This window comes from Oryzias latipes, chromosome 8 (genome assembly GCF_002234675.1).
Source record: "Oryzias latipes chromosome 8, ASM223467v1".
Classification (NCBI taxonomy): Eukaryota; Metazoa; Chordata; class Actinopteri; order Beloniformes; family Adrianichthyidae; genus Oryzias; species Oryzias latipes.
The window spans coordinates 9,380,556-9,400,018 of record NC_019866.2 but is presented as its reverse complement, the minus strand read 5'-3'; the positions used below and the strand labels follow the sequence as shown (position 1 = coordinate 9,400,018).

At 39.9% G+C, this 19,463-nt stretch overlaps 1 protein-coding gene and 1 non-coding gene across 12 annotated transcripts in view; one reads left to right on the top strand and one right to left on the bottom strand.

Moving 5' to 3' along the window:
* Positions 1-19,463, top strand: part of LOC101162128 (dynamin-2) — a 28,015-nt gene that overhangs the window by 3,160 nt on the left and 5,392 nt on the right. For 2 of the 11 annotated variants that reach the window (XM_020705255.2, XM_020705250.2), the window contains exons 2-17: positions 3,845-3,918; positions 4,142-4,291; positions 5,839-6,042; positions 6,326-6,424; positions 6,522-6,682; positions 6,770-6,912; positions 7,402-7,537; positions 7,652-7,719; positions 8,260-8,398; positions 10,196-10,282; positions 11,386-11,456; positions 13,352-13,405; positions 13,640-13,691; positions 14,778-14,810; positions 16,966-17,076; positions 19,339-19,448. In XM_020705255.2, the coding sequence (XP_020560914.1) occupies positions 3,845-3,918; positions 4,142-4,291; positions 5,839-6,042; positions 6,326-6,424; positions 6,522-6,682; positions 6,770-6,912; positions 7,402-7,537; positions 7,652-7,719; positions 8,260-8,398; positions 10,196-10,282; positions 11,386-11,456; positions 13,352-13,405; positions 13,640-13,691; positions 14,778-14,810; positions 16,966-17,076; positions 19,339-19,448 (1,692 nt within the window). Of the gene's footprint in view, positions 1-3,844; positions 3,919-4,141; positions 4,292-5,838; positions 6,043-6,325; positions 6,425-6,521; positions 6,683-6,769; positions 6,913-7,401; positions 7,538-7,651; positions 7,720-8,259; positions 8,399-9,007; positions 9,147-10,195; positions 10,283-11,385; positions 11,457-13,351; positions 13,406-13,639; positions 13,692-14,583; positions 14,596-14,777; positions 14,811-16,965; positions 17,077-19,338; positions 19,449-19,463 lie in introns of all 11 variants that reach the window. The other 9 variants (XM_004071375.4, XM_023957499.1, XM_020705251.2 and 6 more) reach the window with 8 other exon arrangements.
* mir199a-2 (microRNA 199a-2) lies at positions 17,179-17,282 on the bottom strand. The gene has a single exon (NR_107119.1). It is a non-coding gene; the product is annotated as a microRNA 199a-2 (primary transcript).

The following is a 19,463-nucleotide window of genomic DNA, read 5'->3' as shown; positions in this document are numbered from 1 at the left end:
TCGGCCCATCCGACTTCTCTGCCTGTTTGGAAGATGATGGGCCAGGCGTCCGGGGGGTGGGGGACTGGCTGGCATCTCCTGCCTGCCCTAGTCTCTTGATTTTGCTTTCTTGGAGGGAGGCAGGCACACTGACTGATGCTCTTTGCTTGACCATTCATAATGCATGAAATGATACACAATCTGCTGAGCCTCGTTTATCATTTACTACACATCAATAATGGAGGACTGGCCTCTTGCTTCTGTTCAATATGCTATTGCTGTTTATCCAACACTGTCTATTAAAGGTGTGCAGTTCAGTTTTACCTCTTATTTATATTTTTTAATGGAAAAAATCTTTGGTTGTTGCTTTGCTACGATGTTGTTGACGTATTTTACTTATGGCTGCTTCACCTTGGCTGCCTGTTGAGTTGATGGACTGTAGTTTGAGCACAGAAAAGTCAGAGGGACTTTCATCCACAGAGTTGCATGGGGCATCATGATGAAAGGCTGTTCAACAGTGGTACACATGCATCAGCTCGCAAAGGGAAAAAAAAGGCTGGAATGAGATGACTAGGTACAGCTGAATCAGAAAGTATAGTTTACAGACACTAACCATACGTTTGATGTCTTTTTAGCAACTTCTGCCATACCGTCTCAAATACTTTCCGGGGTTGTTTCCTTCTCTTTGATTGCTTCTTCTCTTTACCTTGAACCCCCCCTGTTTTCTGTCAAAGCTTGATCAAGGGTTTTCTGTACAATGTCCCATAGGGGAAAATACCTGCATACCTTATATTATATGTGTGAGGTGTTACTAGGACTGAAAATACAGTCTTGCAGATTTCTGTTTAAGGAGTTTGGCTTTCGGCATCATCCAGAAAAAATATCCATGGTTTGACCTTGGGACCCAAATAAAAAAAAGCAACTATTTTTCTGGGTTAGTTTGGTGACACGTATATCCAGACAGAAAAAACCCTTTAGGTGTTGTTGTATAAAAGAAAATGAAAGGAGTTTGTCAGTCGATAATGGAAAAAAGTATTCCATGTCTGCAAATGAAGATTAATACCAGATGTAATATTTTTCTTGAGCTACAGACTGGGAAGGGTAGACGAGTGTAAGCGACTGGGTGCAGGAGCCTCATTTGAAGGCTGACTAAGCAACATTAAGGCTGGTTAAACAGTTCTTTGCTACCTAGCCATTTGAAAAGGAGCGAAGGATACAGCAAAAAGTTCTTCTAGTTTGTTTCAAGTTTTTGCTTTTGAAAAGTTGAACTACCTCTCTAGCTTTTGTTTTCTGATCACTGTCATGTTTTGCGCCTCAAAAGGTTATGCAGCTGGTATTGTGCAAACAAGAGGCTAAGAAGATGCGTGGTAAGGCCGTGACACGGCAGCGTTAATATTGCTGCTGTATTGACAGCTTTTCGTTGCATAAAAGCTCCTGTTGATGGTCGCTGTCACTTCGTTTTTTGACAGATAGGCAAAAATCAATACGTAATTTCTTAAGTGTTTAGCATAAAACACCAGTTTCAGATTAGTGCAAAACCATTAGGTTTTAGCCTTTGTTCTACTTATACTTTTTCAGATAAACACACTTTTACAGCCACAATCTATGCATTTCATCAATAAATTAATTTGAAAAATGGAACAAATGAAATCATTGAAAGAAAACTACATATAGTTTGATGACAACCGCTTAATCACCAGCTCTACCACTTCAAAAATACAAACCGGTAATTAACTTGGACAGAAAGTTCTGTCCATCTTGATAGTGTGTGTTCTTTACATGTAACTGTATCTTCATATATAGGGAGAGATTGCTTTCCTTTTTTGGTTCAGATAGATGAATAGGAAGAAGCTCTTATATTCTTTTAGTCAACACAAAATCAGATAATGGTTAAATATGTGTCCTTGTGAAACAGGATTTTTAAAAATGTGGTTCTTTCATATTTATTCAGCTGTAGAGGTTTTTTTCCCCATTTCTTTAGGGCTCTTTGGAAGATTAGTCATGTTATCATTTGCCACTGGTTTTTCCTTTATGGCAGGGACTGCCCAACCCTTGAGATTTGCTTTATGATTTGATATTATCTTTCTTTTGCAGGTTGGTTTCATACACATTCATTTTTCCTGGTGTAATTTTAAATGCCAATTATATGTATATAAAGTCTAAAACTGTGTATGACTGAAAATAAAACAAAGGTAATAAGCTAGAATAGCTTTATTTCAATGAGATCAGTGTAAGTTTAGGTTTATGTTTGTCTTGTTGAAAAATAAATAAGGAATGAAGTAAGATAAGTGTCTACATGACAAAAAAGGATACTTTTATGTGTTTTTCTGCAAACGACAATTGAACTAGCATACACTGTAACCTGTGTTTTTAAATAAACCCTCTTTAGAGGCTGTTTTGGAACAGCTCTGTTTTTGACAGTAAAGGGCCTAATTAGAGAGAAAATTGGTTGTTTCCCTATATTTTTATGTTTTTACTTTACAAAGAAGTGAAAATAACTATTAAAGAAGTCTAGGCATGACTTGGATTGAGTTGGTGCTCCCTTTCCCACCTTTTAGCACACGTTTCCATCACACCAGTCTCTTTCTCTCCTATGTACACAAAAAGTATTAAATATGGTTGGTTCATGGGAGCGATGCTCAGTGGACTGTTGCTAAATGGGTTTTGTAATCTGCTTTTAACATATAGAAATGGGGGAAGAAAACAAAAAACTTAAATTGCCAAAAAACGAAATGTTCATTTCAACCTGAAAGCAGTCCGAGGCAAACACAGACAGGGACACATTGTATGGATGGCTTATCTTGAATGGCTCGGTGCATGTGGCCGCCGACAACCACAGTCTGTCAGCGACGAGCAGAACGCAAACAAGTAACAACACGCCAGTTAAAGGGGACATGAATGCGAGGGAAAAAGAGTAAGGCCAAAAGAATTCAGACTAGAACGTCAACCTCATCTCAAACTCACTATTTACATGATTGGGTTGGTACCTGTTGTCAACATTGAAAACAAATGAGTCAGAGTCATGTTTCTGAGAGTGCTGTGGATTGTGCGCGTTGTCAAACACACAAATGTATATTTTCTGAAACTAAGAGGATTCCATGAGAGATTTTTGGATCTTTGACAGAAAATCCAAAAACGATAGATTCAGTGAATCCAGCTTTAGCCTGGATTTTTCCTCTGGAAGATTGAGGAACATGCAGGAAATAATCTCCAAAACTGTAATTAGGAGAAGTGACAATAGTGGGCGTCATAGAGGCAGTGCTGTCTATTCATACAGGGTGAGCTGAAAGTGTCGGTGTCAGGTAAAAACGTCTTCTCGTCTATACAGTTTTGTGACCAATATCTCATTAGGTTGGATCCTGTGTCACTTTCAACACGGCACAGAAGGATCTACAAGCCTGATTACTCTAGTTTGCATGTACCGTGTACCATGAGGAACGATTCCTCTGAAGCTTTACCCAAATTTGGTTGAGATATTTGTCCTGTATGGCATTCAATATTCTTTATAATCTCCCGAATATCATAACATTTGTTTTAAATAACCTTTTATGTTGAAGAGCCATACAGGTTCCCTGTTTGAATGACAGAATTTAATTTTTTATGAAGCCTTATTTGTGAAAGGATATATCAGATTGATCTTTTGGGAAAGTCCTTTGTCTTCTAAATTTAGCAGAAGCTGCAGCGTCAGGAAATTCAAATTGTGTGTGATAAATATTTGAATACCATTCTTGTCTGGCTGTCTTTTTGTTGTTGCATTTTTGTATTGTTTGTTTGATGTGTTTTATCCTACATGTCCTAGTATTGTGTGGTTCTTGCCCCCTGGTGTTTACTTTCCTTCTGTTCTCGTTTTTTCCCCTTCACTTAGGGACTTTCTTCCCCGTGGGTCAGGCATTGTTACCCGCAGACCTCTCATTTTGCAGCTGGTCAACTGTAAAACAGGTGAGTATGTCCTATCCTGAATAAAGCCAACAGCCATACCCCAATTTCCTTTCATTACATCAAGCATATGGCTTCTCTAATGTCGGCCCTCAAGCTAGGTACGCCATGGCTCCTTCCATCTCATACATTTAAATTTCCTTTTGGCTTCTTTTCTTTCTGTTCTCTTTGTATTTCCATCTCTCCCTTTGCCTTTGCTTATAATAAAAACAACTCTGCCCCACAGAACATGCCGAGTTCCTGCACTGCAAAGGGAAGAAGTTTGTGAACTTCGATGAAGTGCGAGCGGAAATTGAAGCAGAGACCGACAGAGTAACGGGATCCAATAAGGGCATCTCTCCCATCCCAATTAATCTGAGAGTCTATTCTCCTCACGGTAACAGACACAGAACGCTTTAAGGACACACTTTTTCACAGATTTCCACAAGTCTTTGTTATTTCACACTTCTCACATGTGTATTTAACACGTTTAGATTAAATAAATACTAATGTAATGACATAAAACCAAGCTAAAACCTATTAATTTATTTCTTCTGTTTTATGGAGTTTGTGCCACTCTACAAACAGCACAATTGCATCCATCGATTTTGGGAAGATAAACCAGCAAAATGTAATTGTTTTTGCTTCAACTCCACCTCAGAGTCATCAATGATCAGAATGATCAATTAGTAATGACTTCATTACCTAATGGTATATGAGTTAGTTATTTAAAGGATATACTATAACTTATTTTTGCAAAAAAGTTTATTTTAACGTTACTACAGCACCCTTGCTGTCATATTTTTACTCCCTAAAAGCTGATGATTTGTAAATGTGCTTGAGGTCACGACTGTGATCCAGTGTTCGGCTGTCTGATGTTAGCAAACACGGATGTCATAATGACTCATCGATGGGAAGATTCCCAGCTCTCATAAACCTAACTTTTGTGACCTTTGTTACCAGTTGTGTACGCTGATGCACAGGTTTTTTTCTTTTGTTTCGCGAAGAAATGGCCTACTGGAATTAGATGCATGTAGCTGTTTTGTTTTTACTTCTTTTTTTTTTTACAGGGTTTTGTAAATGACTTCTGAGGTAAGAAGAAGAAAAAGTCTTCATGAAATTATTTAGTCCAGCCATGAAAACAACGTTTTCCCCACGAGACGTCATTAAAGATGCTGGGAAATATCTTTCTAGTCACGTATGTAGATTTTGCTCAAACGAGTTTAAAGATAAACACCAGAAGCCGATGTGTTGAGGACATTAACGATAGTCGGTTTTCAATATAAATCTCAAAAGAAGAAACAAAACAAAAAAAACAGGCCTTTGCAACAAGTCTTCTGTTAAAATATAAAAGCAAACCTGTACAACGTGTGAAATTACACTTTAACAGAACTTTTAATGCTCCAAGCTGTAAAAGTGCTGCTATATATTTTCAATAAAGAATTTAGCAGTTGCCTCTATGAACTTTTTTTATTTCTTTTTGAGTTGTAAAGCTTGACTTTATGTTCTGCTTTGGCTGCATTTTTACGTTTGTCCTGTTGTTGATCATTTTTGAGGTTTATTTTAAATGAAATGTGGTTGTACATTCCTTCCCCCCCCCCCCCCCCCCCAAATGACACCAGGTAATAATTGTGGACCCTTTCACTCGGCTTTCCTGAATAAATGACTCTGAGCTGTACTCGCTCTTGTCATGTGGGCGATATTAGCGATGCTTTTAATAGCGTGTCAGCTTTTCTTCAACCAGATAATTGGCCTTTCGGCGCTTTTGCAGGCAATTTATGAAACATTTATTTTTCCTCTATCACTGCCAGGGTTGTGTCAAATGCTAAATTAAGGATCTGAAAGAATGAATGGAAATTAACCGCTTAATGGGGAAAAACTTTTTTTGTGTGTTTTGTTTCCTAGAAAGCCAATTTTCATTTAATGGTCTCTGTTTTTGGACAGTGTTGAACCTGACCCTGATCGACCTTCCGGGTATGACTAAGGTTGCGGTGGGAGATCAGCCGGTGGACATAGAGCATCAGATCAGGGAAATGCTGATGCAGTTCATCACCAAGGAGAGCTGTCTAATCCTGGCAGTGACCCCTGCTAACACCGATCTGGCTAACTCGGATGCTTTGAAGATCGCAAAGGAGGTGGACCCTCAAGGTGTGCACATTGCTTTTAAAGCAGCTTAGCAAAGAAATGCATTATTGTTGAAGAACTTCAAACAGCACCTTGTGTTACCTATTACCTTTTATTCCGGCAACTAGATGAATCGAGCAATTTCGTCAGCATTTGTGCTTCTTTCGAAACGTTGCAGTAGTTTTTAAAACATGCTTTTGCAAGCAAAATTCTAAGAATGTGTGAAACATATGTCTTCGTTTGTTTCCTATTTAGCCATTTCACATATTGTAGTAAAAAGAAAAGCGTTAACTTCCTCCCAATCTAGGTTTACGCACGATTGGTGTAATAACAAAACTGGACCTAATGGACGAAGGCACAGATGCACGAGACATCCTGGAAAATAAATTACTGCCGCTGCGGAGAGGTGAGACACACACCCGTCCACAAAACATTTTTTTAATCTTAAAAATAGGAATGAGAAGTGTAATTTTAATAACAATTGCTTGTCTCTGTATTTTTAGGTTACATTGGCGTTGTGAACCGAAGTCAGAAAGACATCGATGGGAAAAAAGACATTGGTGCTGCTATGGCTGCAGAGAGAAAGTTCTTCCTGTCCCATCCGGCGTACAGACACTTGGCCGAGCGCATGGGCACGCCACATCTACAAAAGACTCTGAACCAGGTTTGCTAGAAAAATAGTAAATTACAATTATGTCTCAGACATTCCATCCCTATGAGTGTCTAAAATGATTCAACTATCTGTCTTTAGCAACTGACCAATCACATCAGGGATACGCTGCCTGGTTTGCGCAGCAAACTGCAAAGTCAGCTCCTTTCATTGGAAAAGGAAGTTGAGGAGTACAAGAACTTTCGTCCAGATGACCCGACACGCAAAACAAAGGCTTTGCTGCAGTAAGTAGGAGTTGATAACTCTGTCAGGGGAAATAAAAGCAGCTAGCAACATGGCAACTTCTAATCACTGCCAAAATATGAATGGATTCAGTTCCAGGGTTAAGTTCAGAATTTAATTTCAAATCCATTTGATATTGATTTCCCTGAAAGTTTCACTAAAAATTTAAACTCTTACTTTAAAAAAAATTGAAAGATGTTTTACCCCCTAAGAAATACAAGAAACTACTTAAAAGGATGAGAGATTTATTGATTGGTCGAATCAAAATGTTTTTTTGTTGTTGAATTAATTCAGAATTAACTCATTATTTAAGCTCACAATTCAAAAAGCAGACTTTAGCATATACCCAAAAACTTTTCAAGATTTATGTACCAAGTTGTTAAAAAAAACTGAGTGAAACTAATTAAAATAAATAAGTATTTTTAAAAGTAAATTCCCTGAATCAGTCTTTGTCTCTCTTTTTCTTATTACTTTTTGGCTCTCCTGACCAGGATGGTGCAGCAGTTTGGTGTGGATTTTGAAAAATGCATTGAAGGCTCCGGAGACCAAGTGGACACCAACGAACTGTCAGGCGGTGCCAAGATAAACCGCATCTTCCACGAACGGTTCCCCTTCGAGTTGGTCAAGGTCAGCTCCGACATTCCCTGCTGCAGAGCTTCCTGTTCAGTCGTTGCCGTCTCGACAAGCATCGCTGCGCTGCAAATGTTGCTAATGTTTGCACTGTGATCGTTGTTTTTACAGATTGTGTTTGACGAGAAGGAACTACGCAGGGAAATCAGTCACGCTATCAAAAACGTTCATGGTGTCAGGCAAGTACAATTAAAAAAACATTTTTAAAAAACCCTGTCTTACAAAGAAGAAGCATCATTTATTAGACACCTGGGTTATGTTTTTGACATTAAACGCTGCTTTTCTCCTTTTGTTGGGGCTTTTGTTATTCAAGTTTGTATGATAAAGCCTTGACATCACAACTAACAAAGCTAATTTCGGTTGATGCATTCAAAAACTGTCATGTGTTCTATGTGAAATGTACATTTTTTTTATTCTACTGTCCCTCCCCCTTTTTTCTATCCTTCAGTCCTCCCACTGTAATACCACCCACTCCTTTTTTTATGTTTAACATATAATTTAGTCGTGATGTTTTGTAGCCTGCTGTGAAATCCTTCTATGTCATTTGTGTTATCTGATTTTTGTCTGTTCCTCTGCATTGTGTTCTTTTACGTTGATGGTGTTTAAGTCGCCTCTGTCTTTAGATCCAGTTCTCATTTGTCCCATTTTCCGTTTTATCCGTGTCTGTTAATTGTTCCATTTGTCGGCCTCGTGCCTCTTGTCTCTCTGTGCATTCTCAGAACTGGGCTGTTTACTCCAGACCTGGCGTTTGAGGTCATCGTGAAAAAGCAGATCGTTAAGCTGAAAACGCCCTGTCTCAAATGTATCGATCTGGTCATTCAGGAGCTCATCAGCACAGTCAGGCAGTGCACCAACAAGGTACTGCAGGTGTCCAGCATCTCCCGACCCAGCCGATGCACAGGGTGGGCTCCAAAGCGGGTGTGGCCAAGGGTACACTGCCGCCCAATTTTAGCTGCACACATTCCTATCACAAACGATCTCCTGATCTTTACAAAAGAATAGTAGTGCAGTTTGCCCTTGGCCCGGCCTGGCCTGGCCCAGCCCGTAAGCCCTGTGTGCAGGCAGCGCTGTCGTGTTGTGGAGTGTTGTGACGGGTGACGTGTTGTCGTGGAGGTGTTTCCGAGACTGAGCATCTCTGGTTTCTTCTGGACAAGCTGCAGGTCTCAAACTCAATAAAAGAGACAGCAAAACCTATAGAAAGCCTGTAAGCTGCAAGCTGGTTTACAATCTAGGCTGACCGACTGGATTGTCAAGAAAGCGAGGATGGAAAAACCTGCGGCTTGTCCTTTTCCACTGATATGTCTTAAAGCAGCTAGAAATGACTAACTAAACAAACTCTTTGTCTCTTCTTATTTCTTCTCCATTTTTCCCTCCTCTCTGTCCAATTTTCCTTTTTCTGAAACTTCTTCCCGTGTCTGTCTTCTTACCCCTGCAACGGTTTGCAATCTGACTCCCATGACTTTTCAGAACGGGGCTCTTTACCCCTGACCTGGCCTTCGAGGCGATTGTCAAAAAGCAGATCCTCAAACTCAAAGAGCCCAGCCTCAAATGTGTGGACCTTGTGGTTTCTGAACTCACCGCACTCGTCATGAAGTGTGCTGTTAAGGTAACCAGGGGTGTGTGTACAGAAATGAGTTATTAAGCAGGAAGGTGATTTTTTTTTTTTCTTTCTTTTTCCTTGTAAATGTGCAAACACACAAAATAATACAAAAAAATCCACCTCATCCCTCATTGCTTGCACCTACACTACTGAACCAATCACAATGAAGATGGAGTTTAAATTCACATTTCATATTTGAGGCACAGTTTAAATTTCTAGCTCCCTGTACCCTTAATGTTTGATCTCTAGCTTGTTAAAGTGTGTAGGCTATTTTTCCACACCTCCATACTGCTTCGTGTCTCCGTTTCTATCCAAAGATCCCCCTGATGTGTCTGAGTAGAGCTGACTGCTGCTCCTTCACTGACCCACATGGTACCATGACCAACACTCTATCAGCTGAACCCCGGGGGAAAGGGGATTGATTAGAGGGGAAGTGGGAATGATGCCCTGTGGGCACAGTGACAGCTGGGAGGAAGAGAGGAAAAAAAAGTGTTTCCATAGCAACAGTTCTCTACTGCCATCATGTGGATAGTGAAGGCCATTCCACAGCAAAACATGCATCACGTTATTTCCCCCAAATCTTTCTATTTGACTTTTTCTTTGGGTTTGGTCATCCTTCACTCTGTTCTCTTTTCATCCAGTCTTCACTAAGCTTTACTCTTCTTTTTAAAACCCTTTTTATCAGCCAGCGGTGAAAATCCAAACTAATCTTGTAAATACTGAATTCAGATGTGGTGGTTTTGTTTAAAAATCAGGCAATCCCTTCTTTACCAAAACAGCCGTTCAAACAATTCAACATTTTTACAGTCATCACTGGCTGGTAGTGAATGTCTCCCCTCCAAGAACTAAACCATTTATCTGTTTGTGTAGCACTGACGAGCACTTGCATGTGTGTTTGTATGATTCAAAAATGTCACATCACAATCAGTGGCTGTGTTCTGCTTGCCATTCAAGTGTTTCCTCTGATATGTTTTGTGAGTTTGCAAAGGTCAAGTTTCTTGTGTTATGTGTGAGTCTGTGCGGAGTCCTGCAGTTACTGTTGTGTTGCCTTTCAGCTCGGTTCTTATCCCAGACTGAGAGAAGAAACTGAGAGGATTGTCTCCACCCATGTCAGGGAAAGAGAAGGGAAAACCAAGGATCAGGTCTGTAGCTCATTACAGATTTCAATGATCAGTGACTGAAGGTGGAATGAGCTCTAAATTAGTTTTGATTGTTTTTAGAAAGTTTACAAATGTCAAAGACCCATTCGCATGAAAATTGGGTTTTTGGTGTTTTTAACGTCTTGTGGCTTTTTTCTGATGATGGACATGTAAAAAAATGAAGCTTAAAATTAGATTTTAAGTAAAATTGCATTTTAAGTATTTTTTTATTCAAATAATTGTGAATCAGGAGCAAATGCTGTATTGGCCACATGCTCTCTGCTCCGTTACATTCAGATGGATTCACTTGTAGATGACGATGTCTTCCCTTTCCACATCTGAGCTAGCATCTGCCTCAAAACTGTACGGCTGGATAGGTCCTATATTTGTCTCCATTTATGCTGCACCGGTAATGTAAGGTTGGGGGTGTGAGGGGCTGTAAACTAGCGGGAGAGCGTGTAAACGGAGCCCTCAGTTATGGGTGACAGAAGTGGGGGCGGACTTGCCCTGTGCCAGCAGTCCTGCCCTCAACTCACAGATGAACTCCTGCTACGCTGCAGAAACGGTCCTAGAAAACGATGGAGATTTTAACATTTTGGCTAAAAATAGCATAATCCAAACTAAAAGACCACTGGGAACGCTTTCACAGAAGATCAAAAAGAAGATTAGAGTGGACCTTTAAGAGTTTGAAACTGATTTTTAATAAGTGAGGACACATTTATGGCTTAAATGTTGAATTTGAAAAATTTTTATAAAAAGAATATGGTGCCTTTGATCTAAAATGACAAATTTTGAAAGAGCGATCCACTTATAAACGTTTTGCTTTTATTTTGGTAAGTTGACATGTGGCCTTACATTCATGCCATAAATGTTGCACTGAATGATGTTTCTGCACTCAGACATTCAAACAGCAAAGCCCAATTTGAATTTACAGCCTTTATGGATCCTAAAGATGGGCGTTTTGTCTGAATTTTCCCGCATTACTCTTCAGTTCAGAGATGTGTAATATCAGATGTGGTACTTTCCACCTTCTCATTTGTTCAGTGTGTTATAAGTTGAGCTTAATTGAGAAGTCTCCATCCTAATCACGATTTTCTACCACCTAGGTTCTGCTGCTGATTGACATTGAACTGTCCTACATTAACACCAACCATGAGGACTTCATAGGCTTTGCTAAGTATGTTCACCTCCTCCTCCTCCCCGCCTTTTAATTTCAATTTACAGCGCGACCCCTGTCTCTGCGCAGGAGCAGTGATGCCCATTAAATCTGAGCTGCCGCTCATTTGCTTTTGTGCATCCCCAGAGTTACAAAAGAACGTCTTATAATCATGTAACTCGTAGGGTCCAGTCTAACCCCTTTGCTGTCCAGTAAATCCTCAAATATTTCAGACTTTTGGTGTTTGTGTGGCCTAACGTGTTAAAAATAGATCTAGATAAATCAGAACAGTTGTCTGTGAAGAAAGGAGATTCAGAAAAACCATGATACAAATGTAGTTGATGAAATGAGAGATTCTGTTGCTAGTTAGAGATTTTTTGAGTCTGATAAGTATACCGTATTTTCCGGACTATAAGTCGCCCTTTTTTTCATAGTTTGGCAAGGGGTGCGACTTATACTCCGCAGCGACTTATATTAGAACTGAATTGAAATAAATACATTATTAACCCTCCTGTTATGTTCATTTGTGAGGAACAGAGATGATGTTCCTGGGTCAGTTTGATGGATCAGGTATGTTAAGTGTTAAGAGTATGTTAAGGTTTCTTCGTTTTTTCCGGAATCCGTTTTCTTTTGGAGTTTTTCCTTACCGCGAAGGGGGGTCTAAGGGCAGGGATGCCAGTATAGCATAGTCAGTTTGTTAGTTCATTTTAGTATTTTCCTATTGAACTCTTTGTATTCGTGATCCTTTTAAGTTCATGTTTTACTTCGAAGCCCATCGAGACGACTGTTGTTGTGATTTTGGGCTATACAAATAAAATTGAATTGAATTGAATTAAGTGACTCAGAAAATCAGTAAACCTTTTGTTACAATAAGATCTTGAATGCTAACAACATTCTATTCTATTTTCCAATGATTTCATTGATTCAGAAATGCAATAAAAATGACTACATTCTACAAATACAGGATGAAAACAGAGTATTAGTTGGCCAATGATGCTTCATGAAAGGAATAAATAAATAAGTATGAGAAAGAATTACTGTGAAATTATGAGATAAACAGTCTGCTATGATTGTGTCATATGAGTTTGTGGAACTTATTCGTTCTTGGTCTCAGATTTTGTCAAATAAATTTCCCGTCAAAATGCGACTTATAGTCCAGTGCGACTTATCTGTTTTTTTTTCTACTTTATAATGCATTTTTGGGCTGGTGCGACTTATACTCCGGAGCGACTTATAGTCCGGAAAATACAGTAGTTTGTGATCTTGGTCAGTTGTTAAATTATGAACTAAAAAAAGAGTTTGCCTACTGCAAATATACTGTTACATTTGACACAAAATAACAAGCACAGTCCAGATTTCAGTTGATCAGTAAGGACGATGAGCATTAGTAATGTTGAATTGTTATATGGAGCATGTTTTTATTTATTTATCACTGAAAAGTCACATAACCAGAGCTTGATCCTCAGTTTTTAATATCCCTCATGACAGAAAACAAGCGTCATAAGACAGAGTCAGTTCACCCATCAAGCATGTCTTGTTGCTCGGCAGGCAGATGGTCTCAGTTTTGCTCGCTTTTGCTTCAACGATGACACAATGCACCAACAAGCAAACAGTTCTAGTGTCTTCATTTGTGGCTGCTTTATTTTGAAAACCTCCAGAATGTTGGAGAGCTTTTATGATTTAATGGGGGATAAATCCTGTCAATGAATAGTTGCTACTCACTGGTGTTGCAGTTAGATTAACATGTAGTTGGATTGGAGTTCATCCGTGTGGCTTTTGTGATTTGACCAAGTAACAGAGTAAGCCCTGTGTGAGCATGTGAGGTTCCTGCCCTTCCTCTGCATGGCAAGTGGATTGAAGCAATGTTGTAGAGGTCAGCAAGGGCGTTTTAATGGTTGTCATGACATCACTTTCAGTCTTGACTACAGAAGGCTGGATGATGGTAGCCCTCCAGGGCACTGCAGCAACAGGTGGGCATACAGAGAAGAGTCCAGTGTGTCTGAGACTGTTTGAATCTTTAAAACCTCTATTTTAGCTTCGTGTCTCGTAGTTGCCGTTTTTGGTCTCACTTACTAAAAAGCTGAATTTTTCCAAACGATGAGTAAAATAGTTCTAAAAGCAAAGTGGTGCCTGACTGCTAAGTGTCCAATATTTTCCTCTGGTTGTGTTGTGTATGTCCTCATTGCTGTTTATGTGTTTATCAGTGCTCAGCAGAGGAACACTGCTGTAAACAAGAAGAGGGCCATCCCCAACCAGGTATGCTTTACCCCAACGTTCCATCACTGCCACGTCTCAGCTCAATGTCTCCCATTATTAGCATATTAATCAGTCTTGTGAACATGTCTTAACTATTCATCTGTGCCTATGTGTTTAATTTTTTAAGATTTATCCCACTTTATTTACCTTGATTGTCAGCTGTGCCCAGTTTATTGTCCTCAGGTAGATCTTATCCTTTTAGGCGGGTATTTATTTATGTTTCTCTCTACTGATGCTTTATTACATTTGAAAATGTTATTATGAAGGTCCTCAAGCATATTTTGCTTATTTCAGCACATGAAAATTGAGTAGGGGGCAGTGTAGTTAGTGGCTGGAAAAGACCCCCTTCCCTGTGTTTCTCTGACATTATTCATTTCTGTTTGCATGTCTGCTCAAAATCAGGCATGACGCTCTGATGCAAAACAACAAATAAAAGAATTTTGTTGATTGTTTTGCCAAGCCGTTAATTTAAGCAGCACTTTAAAAAAGAAATCCTAAAATTAGAGCATGCATGGACCTTGCACCGATCAACTGAACCAAAGATATGACATAACCGAAATGTGAAATACTTGAAGTAATTCTAATTGCATGTAACTCTCTTGCTCTGTCTCTCTTTTCCTCTCTCTGACTCTGTCTTTCCTCTGTTCCTCTTTCTTCTGGTTGTCCCATGGATTTCCTTTCATTCTCTATTTCTCAATCTTTCACTAAACTTTTCCATTTTATCCTTTCCTTCCGTATTTCTTCATCATTCCTGTTGCCCGCCTCTTCTCCTTTCTTCCTCTTGGCTCTTCGTCCTTCATCTTTTGGCTTATTGCTTTTTCATTTATTTCGGCTTTGATTTTACGCTGCACCTTTTGCTTTTACACTCCCCCTCCCCTTCCTGTTACTGCAGGGTGAGATTCTGGTAAGTACCCCATAGATTTAAACCACTGCCTGGCAGGGGCAGCAGGGGTAGGCCGTGCAGGGGAACTGAGGCCAGTTTGCAAAGGTCAGCCAGTTCGGTTGGAGCATTAAAAACGGAGTACACCTAAATGTCAGTGTTGCCTACTGTATATGTACAACATGAGATGTCCTACCCTCCTGCAGCTTGGCGATCTTGGAGAGGTCCGAGAGGAAAAGGTAGAGTCTCCAGATTTGCTTAAGCGAAGTGGGTTGTATTAATTGCACCAGAACAATGTAATTTGGACAGTCTTTGCAGTAATTCTTAGCACAGTAATTTTATCTCTCACGTTAATAAGGCAGCAATCGCCTGTAATTCCACTAACATTTTCTCCGCTGAACATTTTGAAGAAGAAGCTTATTTACGACGTGGCGCTTTGCTGTGCTCAAGACCAAATAAAGAGAGAATGAGGAACCCCCCTCTACTCTGGAGCCATCAGTTCTCTTGCCAGTCGGTCATCACCACTGCTGCCTCGTGCATGGACACTCAAAAGATTGCCTTGTAAGAATCATTCTAAATGTCATGGGGACAACAAAAAATTACCCGATTGAACTAAAAGGGTCAAAATCTTCTTTGTTATGTAAGAATTCAGGGCTGATGAGAAAGTTCTGTAAGATGGTGACAGGTCATGATTTTGGGATGCCCTTAAACTTCTTGTTTATTTCCTTTCATCTAGAAATGACAATTGGGATAATGAACTCTAATCAAATCAGTGCCTTTCCTGTTCTTAATCTCTGTAGCAATCTAACCATCAACCAACCAATGAATCATTGGTGCATGACCAGTATTGAATTATTCGGGTCTACTTGCAATAGAAAGACAAAAGCATCTCACGGCAGCTCCTTTCTCATCTCATAACCGGACTAGCTGAAGAGGAAACATTATTTCAAGCTACATTCAAAATATGTTTTTACTGTTTGAAGCTGAGCTAATTTCTATGTCAAGGCAAGCTAGCAGCTGAGCTCCTAACATCTTGCTTTCCTCACATTTAGGCTCAAATACCTTTTTCTTCTTAAAGACCCACTCCGATGAGAATCCTGTTCATGTGGCATTTTTCTAATGATGACAAATCCTTGAGCTTAAAATGAAATTTATGCTCAATTCTTTAATGGAACAATTGTGAATTAGGAGCAAACAAAACATGCAGTTTTTTTAAAAAAAAAGCTTGTTGCTGCAACATAGAAGTAATCTGCGGGCCACAAGCTCCCTGCTCCCCCCCATTCAGCCACATGCGTGTGTGGACGACTGCATCCATGTAGGTCTTTGTATGGCTGGATAGTTCCAATGTTGCTCGCCGTTTTCGTTGCTCTGGTAATATTAGGTTGGGGTTGTGAGGAACAGTAAGCTATCGTGAGAATGTGTAAACAGATGGATGATGGAAATTGGGGGCGGGCTTACTCCATGCCAACAGTCCGAATCACAACTCAGATTTACAACAGCCTTTAAAAGATGGTCGGAGTGGGTCTTTAATATTTGCTATATTTTAGTTTTGAACGGAGAAAAGTTATAGAGAGAAATCCAAAGGCTCTGAATTATCAACGTTTTGATCACTCAACTGTATCTTAATAAAGGTTTTTCCAGATTCTCTCAAACATCATGCATGAAGTTCATGGGAGTCTGTAAGAAACAATCACCTTAAGAAAAACAACAAGGCATGGACGCTGTAGTCTCTGGGCATGATTTGGCTTTTTCCACTTTTTGTTTGGGCCTCAAATGTATTAACTTAGTAGTTTAGCTTTTGTCTCAATAACCCTGACTGTTTGCTTGCTTCTCCTTTAAATCTCTTTCAATACAATCTGGGTGACCTTCTTTACCCCTCTCCTTTTGAAATCAAGCAATCACCTCCTGTGTGTTTGTGCAGTTAACGCTAGTAACCCGACGGTCTTTGAACCTCCAATAGAGGGGTTGGCTGCCACTGACCCGCTGACACTAACATACCGTTGTCGACCCTTTAGTCTTCAACTCTGAGCTGGCATAACAGCATCTGGTGCTGTATGTCTGTTTAATAGCGTTTGTGCTCTGTCTGAACCCCAGTTAAGTGCTTTTAACCTTTATTTGTAGTTTTCATTGTTTCAAAGAATGTATAAACTTCAACTGCGGCCTAAGTAATGGTAGGCTTGCAGACATATTTTTATTATTGAGACAATAAATTGCTGTGAGTTCACAGGTAAGTTTATTAGTTTATTATCAATCAGATCATCGAAAAAAGCAGCACTTAAAGGGGGCCCCACTTTTCAACCGAGTTTGACTTTTGTTAAATCAGTTTTCCTCCATCCTCCTGGTATCCCTCTCTCCCTGTGGCCCTTCTCTGTCCCACAAACTCTCATTATTTAGGTGATTAGGAAAGGCTGGCTAACCATCAACATCAGCATCATGAAAGGAGGCTCCAAGGAATACTGGTTTATCCTGACGGCGGAGTCCCTGTCCTGGTACAAAGATGAGGAGGTGAGAAGAACCTCTCTTTCAGCATCTCACTGCTGCAGGAGTAGATGAAGGTGAAGATGGTCATCTCTTGATGTCCTGCACTGTATTTTGCTGCACATGAGGTGTGTGGCTCCCAGTCTAGCCTAACCAATGTGCAGACTACTGTTCAGTTATAGCTGGAGGAACAGGTAGTCTGAACACTGGGCAGGCGGGGTGGGGGATAGAGAAGGAGAGGAAAGACCCAGAGGTCATTGTGTCTCCAGGTCGCTACCCTGGAACAGTAGGACAAAGGACACAGAGCGTAAACATTTAGGTCTAACAGTTAAAAGCATTGAAAAACTGACTTTAAGAGAACTGTTTCTTTTAAAGTCTGTGTTTTCAATAAATTCAATGTTAAAGTTACTAAATACAAATAAAAGAAAATCAAAAATTTACCTACAAATTATTTACCCCAAAACCTTTTATTGCTATTAAAAATCTTAACACTGTAAAAAGATGTGTTCTAACAGTCTGAGGGTCACTCAAACTAATAATCAAATCATGGTAAACTTGCCAAGAATGTGAAGGAAGACACGGCATAGTTTTAAAACCAGGTTTGAACACTAAATATTCATCACTTAAGTCACGTTACTCACCTTTTCTCCCACTCTGTTGCTCCCACTCATCTGCTGAGAAAGAATCCTAAAAGATGCTGTAAAGTTAAGAATCCAAATCAAAAACTGAAGTACGCCCCAACGAAAACTAAAACAAACAATGACAACAATGCCAACTTCTTGTGAAAAATGTAAAAAACAGTTTGAAAGCTGTAAGATGTTGAAGTCAGACTGACGTGGCAGGCAGGCTGAACTGTTCCAGCCGCGAATTGACTTTGGAATTTGCAGGAAATCGTACAGAGACTAAAGGGGAGGGGGGATTCTGTGTGCATGTGTGTCTCTTTCCCCAAATGAGTCCTGGATGACAGAAACACTATGGATGTTCATATGGATATCAAATTCCTCGCATCTGAAGACATTTGAAGTTAATTTTATGTTTATTTTTGCTGGATTATTTGTTGTTTTGCTGATGGTGAAGGATGAAGACTTTAGTGTGTGTGTGTGTGGGTGTGTGTGTGTGTGTGTGTGTGTGTGTGTGTGTGTGTGTGTGTGTGTGTGTGTGTGTGTGTGTGTGTGTGTGTGTGAGAAGAGGGCGGACGATTGTGTAGAACAAGAATGATGCAACTGTTGGGTCTGATGATAAATACTTCCAGATGTTTCTGCTCAACACCGAGAGCAGGCTGCCCACCCCTGGAACTCCCCCATGCCCCTCCTTTTCGTCCACTCCTCCTCCTCACAAAGAAATGCATCTTCATCCCCTGAGCCTGGTGGTCATCCTCAGAGGAAGTGCATTCCTCTGTTTGCTCATTGAAGGCGCTGACCCAGATTTTGTCTTGATTTCCCTGAATGATTAACACTCCTCTGTGATTTTAATACATAAACCAATATATTGGTTTACGGTTTATGTTATTTTGAGATCCTAGTCAAAATATGATTCACAGCTGTGGACCTCCATAATATCTGAACGGAAAGGTAGAATGTTTGTTTGTGTTTTTGCATCCTAAAGTCTTTTGGCTTTAAAGACAAATCCGATGAAAGTTGTGTTTTTGGTGTTTTAACATCTTGTGGTATTTTTCTGATGACGACGGACATTTATAAAGAAAATTAATCTGAACATCAAATTCTTAGTATTTCTTTATCCAAAATGTTGTGAATTAGCAGCAGACAAAAAGAATCCCATTGGAGCAAGAGCGTAGTTGTGATTTGGAAAACGCTGGGCGGGCCTTAAGCTACCTGCTCCGAGTTCTCGGCAACAGGAAGAGGAGGAGTTACCGGGTTGTTTCACGCCAACGGTCCCGCCCACAGCGGAGGGGAATTTCTATTGAACTACTGCTGCGCTGCAGAAACTATGTCCTAGAAACGCCACAGGTCTTTTGATTTGAAGTAAAAGCGGCATAGTCATAATTAAAATACCTCTGGGGATACTTTTAAAATTGGTCAAAAGATGATCAGAGTGGGACTAAAGTCATAATATTTGAAATTCCTGCAACATGAATAATATTCATTATTAAGAGACTTTTGTGGGTTTGGATCATAAACTCGTAATATATAAAAAAAACAAATCTTAGGAGTTTCTTGCAGGTTAAGGTGGATGATTGGGTTTGTGTGTCGCTGCTTCAGGAGTTATGTTTTAGTAGTTCTGTTCTGTGAATGTCATGTGAGCTTTTGTTTCTCTTCTGTTTCATTACAGGAAAAGGAAAAGAAGTACATGCTTCCCCTGGATAACCTGAAGATCAGAGATGTAGAGAAAGGCTTCATGTCCTCCAAGCACAGCTTTGCAATCTTCAACACAGAGCAGAGGTCAGAGCTGTGGCC